This window comes from Hordeum vulgare, chromosome 2H, assembly GCF_904849725.1.
Source record: "Hordeum vulgare subsp. vulgare chromosome 2H, MorexV3_pseudomolecules_assembly, whole genome shotgun sequence".
Taxonomy (NCBI): domain Eukaryota; kingdom Viridiplantae; phylum Streptophyta; class Magnoliopsida; order Poales; family Poaceae; genus Hordeum; species Hordeum vulgare.
The window spans coordinates 654409896-654419687 of NC_058519.1; the positions used below are offsets into that span (position 1 = coordinate 654409896).

The window sequence follows — 9792 nt, forward strand, 5'->3', positions numbered from 1 at the left end:
TCTCTGCCTTGCTTGCTGGTGATGGTAGATTCTGAAATGTTCATCTACAGCCTGAACAAATTAGGCCCTTCATCAAACATACGCCAACATGAATATCCCTTCTAACTCCCTATTTATTTGTTCTTGTAGACATGCTCTTCATTTTTCCTTATACATCCGGTCATATACATGTGATTTGTGGAAAAGTACAGAGAAGAAGAAAAGAAATAATGAAGAAATGAAAAAAAACTCCATATAGTGGGTTCAATCGTATGTGGTGGATGCAGGACCACTGACTGGACACGTCCCGACACTCTCATACTCATCTCATATATGATGGCAATATAATAGAAGTGTCGGACAACCCGACTATTTAAGGAGGCTTTGAGGGGGCGGTTGGATCAACTTTTTTCTTTTCTCTCATGTCCGGTCAATGGTCTTATGTCCGCTCGCTCAATTTGAGGAGTCAGGCTATAGATGCTCTTAGGTATCAGTTAAGTCATGTTCCGCGCTCTCTCCACTCACACACACAGAGAAAGAGAGAGAGAGGTGAGGTATCATGTCAAGTTAAGTTTACTCATGAAATGATAAATTGATGTATGTGCCTACCAAATTTTGCAGGTTTTGTGTCGGCATTCTCAGCGATATATTGTGTGCTCATGACCAGCTATATTTCATTGGAGTTCTACTTCGACGCTCTCCGGTACAAGCGGACAAGCTACACCATGTACCCCTCGTCGGCATGCTCCACCTCGAGGAGGTCGTGGGCCTCTCGATCTTCCTTTAGCTCGAGTGCGGACGCCTCTAGGGGTCGGGAGGCCAAATCTGGCGCGACGACTCCGGAGGGGAGATTCGGCTGTGCGTTTGCGCTATGGAGGTACACCATCTAGATGTCATATGCCCACGCCGCTGGGTGTAAGGAGCCGATCCAAATGCACTACTGAGCTTAGCGGTCGATGATCTTCATCATTCACGCCCAGCAGAGCACATTGAGGTACCTCATATGTGGCGTCGGTGGTGGTGGCGGGTCGGGGAACAGAGAGGAGGACGCCTTGCTGCAAGAGAAGGAAGCGCCGCTGCGGCCTCGTGCTCAGGATCATGGAGCAACACTTCTGATTGGCATCGGGAGCGGCGACGACTCTATCCGATCGTTTAGTGTGGCGCATCGGCTCCATAATAGATGCGGGGGTGCGCCGGCGAGGCACGACGTGCTTGGGCGGCACGGAATGGATAAGGTCGAGCGGTGGGAGGCCGAGTATATTTAATGGTCAGGACCGACCAAGAGTAAAAATTGTCCTCTAACAATTTTTAGGAGATCAGTTAGGTGTGCTTTAAAGGAGTAAAACCGAATTTTTACCCCTCTAACGCCTTTTATGGCATAAGATAGAAAGAGAGGGAGGGAGGGAGGGAGGGAGAGAGGGAGGGAGAGAGAGGGGGGGGGGGGAGGGAAGGGGAGGGGGAGGGGGAGATGGAGGGGAGGGAGGGAGGGAGAGAGAGAGAGAGTTCGAAATTAAATATACTGATAAATTCATTTTGCCTGCTGAATTTTTCTTATCCACCATGGTGGGTCCTTGGCCAGCCTCCCTGGTCGGGAATAACATCGTGAGTAACCCTCTGATGATAACGCACCTGGTTTAGAGAATCGGATGTATCGTTGTTCCAGCCCAGAGATCAATGTCTTCTGAAAACACAATACAACTTGGCATAAAACAGAACAACTCTTTATTGCGGTTGCTAAGGGTAAGATGGTTTGATTGCAGTTCTGGCGAGGAAAGATGGTAAACATGCTCATGCCTCTATTACTAGTAGCGAAATAACTCGTAGTAGCCGAGATATGAAATCACGGCATCACCTGCATCTGGCATGATAATCCATGTGAATACTTTGAATGTACTCGCAATCTCAAAATGATCAAAGGCATGAGCAATTATTAAGAGTGTGGAAAAATGTAACAAGCATGATACAATTAAACTAGTTGTAATGTAAACCATCATTTAAGGTGACATGGACCATCTTACTCTCAACTATCCAATCAATCAAACCACTCTCCTCATGACCATCTCATGATTATTCCATCATCATCACCGGCTTTCTGCCAAACTGGTACTCTATCAATTACAAAGATGAGAGCTTACATCATATCAGTGTTGATCAGATAATGTGACCTAGTATGAACTGTGTCTAATGTCGTGGACGCAGATATTCAGATAGTTTCTTGCACTCTTCACAGGTTACGCACTTTACCTAGAGCTCTTCATCCAGTACCTTGGGACTCGTCCCATGGTGGATCAATGCTACCCTAACAAAACTCATCTACCTTATGAAAATCTTACCAATCAGCGACATGCCCATTCGGGTCATGTCATGGGGGAGAGAGATCTGGGCCTTGGGTCACCCTTGACACCAGCCACCTCTGTGGCATTACCACATCCATGGCAACCTATCCCCGTCGGGATCCTAGTTCAAAACAAACAACGCAGGCTCTAGAGGTTATCGCCGCGTACCTGATCGGGTACAACGCACGCATAACCTTTCCTTTTTGGAAACATCGATAATAGGCACAACAACAAACCAAGCGAGGTCCTTCCCATAAAGGAAAATGTGGTTGCATTGGTAAGTTCGGTTCAGTGATCAACAATGGAGGAATTATGTCATCAAGTTAATTTTATTATGCTTCCACTTAAAACCCGTTTTTGCCAGCTCTAACTAGCTGCGAGTGGGGTCGGTCTCGCATGTTTTGGAAGAGAGAGGGCGATTGAGGGCACCCGGGCTCACCGCTAATAAATGGCGGCGAGGAGGCTACGGTGGATCTGGGAGTCGATGCAGGTGGCGGAGTGGACATTGGTGATCTTCCTTGTACCCGTATCTTTCAGGGAGATGGACACACGGTGTCAGAATCATCCTCTCCAACGATGGCGAGCCATGGTGGTCACTGCGATCGACCAATCTCGCATGGATTCGAGTGGCGGGGGTGTTGGGCAGGGTAACTAGTTCCCCAGAAATTCAATGGTGGTCATGGGTGGAGTTGGGGTGGAGCGGAGACGGCTAGCAACGAAGAGGGCCGAGCGGCGGATCTCCTACCGGATCTAGGGAAGGAGACTTCCCAGCTCTACTTCTTGGCTCTGGGGGTCAATTAGACGCGGTAGGAGGCTAGTGGTGAAGTGAGGTGAAGCCGAGGTGGCTTTTTATAGTCTGGTTAGGGCGGCCATAGCCGTATGCCGCCCTTGGGACGAGTCACTCCGGCTGGCGATGTGTTGGCCGTCAAGAAATGATGCAAAGTGACGGGTGATAGCAGAGGAGATAGGACAGAGCTAGAACCAAGCGGGATGTGGGCAAATTATAGGATAGGAACCCACTGTTGCAGAAGGTAGCGGAGATTGGTCGTGTCCGGAAGCGCTACATTCCATCGATGGAGAGATGTCCGGGCGTCCACGACGGCGTCGACATTCAAGGACAGGCCAGGGACAACAGAGCTGGCTTGGCCGGCAAGTCCCAAGGCCACCAGCACGCGGAGCGTCGTGTGTGTGTGCTCTATGCACGGTCACCACCTGCATGACATGGCCAAGACATTGGTTTTCGCCAGGCCATGTCTAGTCTATGTCTCGATGTTCAACATATGCATGGTAGCCATATTTGTAATCAGATGGAGGACTCTTCTATGGTTGTGATAATCCAGAACAGTTTGTGGACGGGAATTGTTTGTGGTGTTTTTTTAGGAATTGGCTAGATGAACTGAGCTCTGTTTTGGTTTGTGCTGTTAAGTAGGCAAACTGAGTTCATCCCTAAAGTTTGGTTGCAAAAGAATTAGCATAGATTGTACTTTCTTCACAATTGACCCATCTGTACAGAAACTTAGATGAATTACGAAATTACTTGGGGGATTGAGATGATATTTGATATTTGGAGATGATATAGTGTCATTAGTACACTGGTAATTTGTGTATAGTTTGTGTATTCATAGCTGGCACTTCCTTCACAAAGCTTTGTGATGGGTAGAAACATTGGAGCATTATTGTGGAGAAATGGTTGGAAATCCGGAGTAGTATTTTAGTGTGTGCAAATGACATAGTAAGGTGAACTTACTCGAACAATTTCAGAAGTGTTAGACAAAGTTGGAATGGACTTTCTTCACGAGCTTGGATCATGTGAAGAAACTAGGTTTGGATGTTGTGCCCACGTACGATGAGCATTAGGTGATGAATATTCCTACATGTTCAAGGTTTAGATGAGTCAAAGAATTTACGGGAGTTGTCTGGGAATTGTTATAAAGGCAGAGATATAGGTTGGCAAGAAAGATTATTCCTTTAAATGAAAAAATAATATATAGTAAAACAAAAATTACGGTTGGCCTAGAATGGAAATGCCAATGATGTTGAGGAAGTATTTGAAAGCTAGGATTCGCCTGGGGGAAGGAAATCAAAATACTCCCGGTCTTAGAGCCATTCAGATTGAAGTCGAATGACACATTCCTAAAATGTGCAAATGGGACACACACAAATGCACAACACGAAAGATAGATGAGCAAAAGAAATCTCCCGTGCATTTTCTCTAGAACACCCCCGGCGCATCCCACAAATTACGCGCCCTCCCTCCGCCGGGGACCTTCCTGCGATTTCCCGATTCTTCTCTTTCCATCGGCTGCAACGAAAACACTTCTTCCCCTTTCTTTCCAGCCCTCTGCTCTGCTCTGCTCTGCCATTCTTCGCACGCCGCACCCCAACCAACCACCGTCACGCCTCCGCCACCACCTCCCCCTTCCGCGGCCTCGCTCCGTCCATCCATCCATCCCACGTCCCACCACACCCTCCGCCTCCGCGGCCGCATTGCCGACGGAAACCCTCCACTGCCTCGACCACGCCGCCAGGCCCCGTCGCCGTCTCCGGCGGCAGAGAAAGGTACAGGTTCTTCTCCCTCTTTTCCCACTTCCGATGGCCGGCTGGTTCTTCCCCGGAGGAACCTGGGTGTGATCTTTCTGAGTTTCTGCGGCCGATCCCCGTCGCTTCTCCTTCCGGCTAGAGGTGCAGGCAGGCACGACGGTTTTCGGCCGCGTCCCGTACGCGCGACCCTGTTTCGGCCCAAGCTTCCGGTTTTGGGCGGGGGAGGTTCGGCCAAACAGGGGTTTTTCGGTTGCTGCTATTTTTTGCTGGATTAAAATCGCTCCGATTTTGCCGGGGGTTGTAGCGTGGACGGAAACCACCATCCTCTGACGAAAGTACAGATATAGCATAAGTAAGTTACGGATTGTTGCTACGGAAATGATGGAATGTGGAGCCCATCTGGCCTTGGATCGTTCTTAATGTTACAAAAAACTGCAGATTTGGTGCGGTGGGGTACATGATTAGTACTGCTAGTATGTATGTAGGATGTGGTTTTTGATCGGTAGGATGTAGCTCTTGATCTGCACTGAACCCCCTCTGCTCTGCTGCAGATTGTGTACAGCTATATATGATGCAGATAGCACCTTCTGAAATCACTTAAAACCACAAGGAGAATACTTGCGTCTCTCGACACTCACAGCTGCACTGATTGTTCATCTACGATCCTTTTAGTTTTTTTTATTAGTGTATAGGCGGCGCACTGTGCGGTGCAACTCATGTTTTGTCGATTAAGGGCGTAGACAACACTTTGTGCAACCTACACTTTTTAGAATTAGAAGTCTCTACTGGGAGCACATTTCTCCAAATTTTTTACGAGGCGCCGGTGCTTTATGTTTGCTGCTCATTCGTACCCGTGTTAAGAACTGGTGCCATTTCATAGTTGCAGTAGTACCAAATCAAACAAGCCCATCACTGGAAGAAGTGGGTGCTCCACATTTTTTGTGATCTCTTTGCAGCTGTGGTATACGTACGGGAGTGTCTACTGTTTATGCATTTTTTGGATAGTGGAAGGGACAGCTCACAGCTCTCCCGGCCTCTGCAGTCTGCATTTCTCGACGGGCACGGCCACGCCGATTAATTATGCACGTTCCTTTTAGTTTTTGTGACTATCAATATTGCAACTTGATATGGTCAAGTGATCACTTATTAGTGTAGGGTATGCAACACATTTGTGTGACTCAAATGCGGATTAACAGTGTACACAACACATCGTGCAGCTTAGGTTACATTTCAAGGTCTTTACTAGGAGCACATTTCTCATCTTGTTTACAAGGTGCGGGTGCTATATGTGTGCTGATCATTTGATACTCATGCTATGCATTTTCTGTTCATTCAGTACTTGTGTTAAGAGCTGATGCCATGTCCTGTATTTCTTTGCTAAATAATCCTCTCCTCTGTGAAACAGTTGCTGGCACAAGAATGGGATGTAAAAGTGACCTGACTGACCAGCTACAGAAGGATGGCATGAGTGTTGTCACTGCTGACTATGAAGAAGGGAGTGAGGAAGAAGAGCCATTTGAACGTGAATTCTACGATGATGATGATGATGACTATGAAGAAGGCAGTGAGGAAGAAGAACCATTTGAACGTGAATTCTACGATGATGAGGATGGCGACGACGATGATTGTGAGCCCAAAACACAGGCTGTCGATTCTTCTGAAGTTTCTTTGGCAGATGTTAGTGAGGAGGAACCTTGCGATGTTGCGGCTCCACTTGAAGACGAGGATGCCAGTTACGAGGAACCTTTTGTTTCAGAACTCTGTTATGAGGAAGAAGACAGTTGTGAGCAGGACTCGTATTATGCGGGGCCTCACACGGATTCATACAGGAAGAAGCTCTATGAAGTGGAGCCATGTGATGATCAAGTGGCTCATGAGTATGAATTTGTGAAGAAGAAGTCCAGTACTGTGCAGACTATCAACAAGGAACAAAATAAGAAAGTGGTCCTAAAACGGGCACTGAGAAAGGGCAGCAGCAATGAGCTCAAGGCGGTGCCAGTGATTGATGATATGGAAACGAAGCCGTCGAAGAAACGTTTATCTGTCAGGTTTGCTACTGATGTATCTTGTTACACATACAGTACTGAAAGTTTTGGTGCTGCCAAGTTGGAGAAAAGGAAAGCTCAGTTTGATGACCAGGACAGCCACTTGCGTAAGAGGCAAGAACACATAGTCTCCTCGCTTAAGGATGGTGGCAAGCTGAAAGAAGTGGATGAAACTAACCTGTATGTGGGCAATCTCCCAGCTTCTGTGTCTTCTCACAAGCTCATCGAGCTATTTCTACCTTTCGGTAGAATTGTTCGATCAAAAGTGGCGGATGATCGTATCACTGGTATAAGCCAGGGATATGGCTTTGTGAAGTATGCTTCAGCTCGTAGTGCCGCAGCAGCTACTGAACGCATGAATGGGCGCCTGATTGATGGGAAAGCATTAGAGGTTAGAGTAGCTGGACCTCCAACATCAGTATCCAATCCATGCAAGCAATCTGTGTCCGAAACTTGCAGTCTGCCCTCAAAGGAAATCGACGCGAGTAACTTGTATGTGAGCAACCTCCCCCTATCCATGGACACGCTAAAGCTACTCGACCATTTTCTGCCGTTTGGGAAAGTAACTTATATAAAGGTACCCAGAGATCACACCACTGGTTTAAGCAAAGGATATGGCCATGTGAAGTACGCTGATTCTCGTCATGCAGCTCAGGCCATCATCCATTTGAATGGGCTTCTTGTTGAGGGTAAAAGGATAGAGGTTCGGTTGTCTGACATCTCTCCAACGCTGTCAAATTCTGCTGTGGGATCACACACAAATTCCAGAACCATCAAGGAAATCGACATGGCAAATCTGTATGTCTGCAACATTCCTGCATCTATTAACACAAATAAGCTGATTGACCTTTTCTTGCCATTTGGTAAGATAACCCAAGCAAGAGTGGCGGCAGACCAAGAGGGTGCTCATTCCGCTAAAGGATATGGCTTCGTCAAATTTGCTGATTCTCAATGTGCTGCCGAGGCTATTGCACTAATGAATGGAGCACTGGTTGAAGGAGAGACATTGAATGTCAGAGTTGCAGGCCTTTCATCATCAGCATCCAGTTCAGCTGTACAAGGCTCATCAATTAAATCTCCAGAAATCAACAAATCTAGACTGTACATCACTAACCTTCCCCAGACCATGAACGATAATAAGCTGATTGAACTTTTCTTGCCCTTTGGTCAGATCAGCAAAGTCGTGATCAATCCGGAGTATAGCCTAGTGTACTATGCAGATGTAGCATCAGCGATGACGGCTGCCGAACGCATGGATGGGTACCTGATTGGTGGAAAGAGGCTAGTTGTCAGAGGCTCAGAGTACTGTCAACCCAATGCAGCAGAGCAAGCTTTATCACAGCCAGCTGGCAAGCCAACGAAAGAAATTGATATGGCCAATGTGTATGTTGGCAGCATCCCGCCAACGGTAACATGCGATCAGTTGGTCGAGCTTTTCCGACCTTTTGGACAAATTGTGCAATCTAGGCTGTTTCACGGGTATGGCATGGTCAGGTACAACCACCCTTCATCTGCTACTGCTGCAATTGATCATATGGACGGTTACCAAATTGGAGGAAGTTCCCTGGTTGTGAGAGTAGCAGGCCTTCCTAACCCCGGGGATTATCTAACAGTACGTGCGCCTGTCTCTGGCAATGAGCAGAGGCAAATTGACATGACCAACCTATATGTCTGCCATCTCCCACTCCATGTTACCGCCGAAAAGCTGATTGAAATCTTTCTGCCATGCGGCCAAATCACTCAAGCAAAGGTGGTTGTCGACTGGCACACTGGTGGGAGCAGGGGGTTCGGGTTTGTCAAATTTGGTGATGCTTATGGCGCTGCTGTGGCTCTCACTCACATGAACGGTTGCCCGCTGGAGGGGCACATCTTGGGGGTTAGAATAGCCGGTGTCCATCCGAGTGATATGGACAGCTACATGACGCGTCTCTACTCCCAGTTCACATTGCCTGACCCCTCAATGATGGCGGTTGGAATACCAACATCGTCGTACTGGCCATACTATTGTGCTGAATCGGCATACGTGGAGGGGCAGGGAGCTGATACTGCTTCTCAAACATCTCAGGAGGAATCTGTATCGGCCAGTTCATTTGCTGAGAAGGGTAGTTCTTCTGTGTCAAGCCATGTCACCGACAGTTCTCAGCAGCATTCTTCAGCAGGTTGGGCTGGTCCGCCTGGTTTCAACCCCCATACCATCTCTTCTCAGCCTCCGTCAACAGGCCGGGCTGGTCCGCCTAGCTTCAATCCGCATGCTACCGCCAAGAAGGATAGCGCCACCGCGAGGAAACCTTCCCAGCCTTGCTCCAAGGTCCATTTGGCACAGTCAGGAGGCAGCCAGAAAAGACGCTCAATCGTCTAGCACCGTCTGCTTCTGATCATGCTTCAGTGCATTTTATATTGATTCTGAGAGAAGAAAAACATATGCTAACATAACTTGGTTTTAGCTAGGTACTTAATTAAGTGGTAGACTTTGATGGTTGGGGCGAGCTGGCTGGTGAAATTTGCTATGTGCTTTTAGTTCAGTCCAAGTATCAGTTCAGTTCTGTTTCAGATAGAGAGGGAGAGTTTACAGTTTGTTTTCACATTGTGCTCTTGGCCAAAGATCTTTGAACAGAAATCACGTCATTGTTACTCATTTTATAAAAACTGATTATGTTTACAGTTTGCTGTACTGCAATTCTAATTTTTCAACTGAATTTCAAATATATTTTTCTTCAGCTGTTGAAATGTGCCTTGTTCGTTCAGCTTCAGCATTGCCATTCCAGTTAGGCCTAATGCTGCGCTGGAGATCAATGCAGCTGCCTGTCTACTACAGTAGCTTCGGAAGCTAGCTTGCACGCAACATAGCTCCTGGTGGATTTTGTTCCAGTGATCAAAAACTAACAAAGATG

General features: G+C 47.4%; 1 protein-coding gene across 1 annotated transcript; it reads left to right on the top strand.

The window, feature by feature from the left end:
• The first annotated feature begins 4669 nt into the window (after positions 1–4669).
• On the top strand, positions 4670–9584 carry LOC123431269 (multiple RNA-binding domain-containing protein 1-like). The gene is made up of 2 exons (XM_045115091.1): positions 4670–4874; positions 6262–9584. The coding sequence occupies exon 2, from the start codon at positions 6276–6278 to the stop codon at positions 9258–9260; it is 2985 nt and encodes a 994-aa protein (XP_044971026.1). The 5' UTR covers positions 4670–4874; positions 6262–6275; the 3' UTR covers positions 9261–9584.
• Positions 9585–9792: the final 208 nt, after the last annotated feature.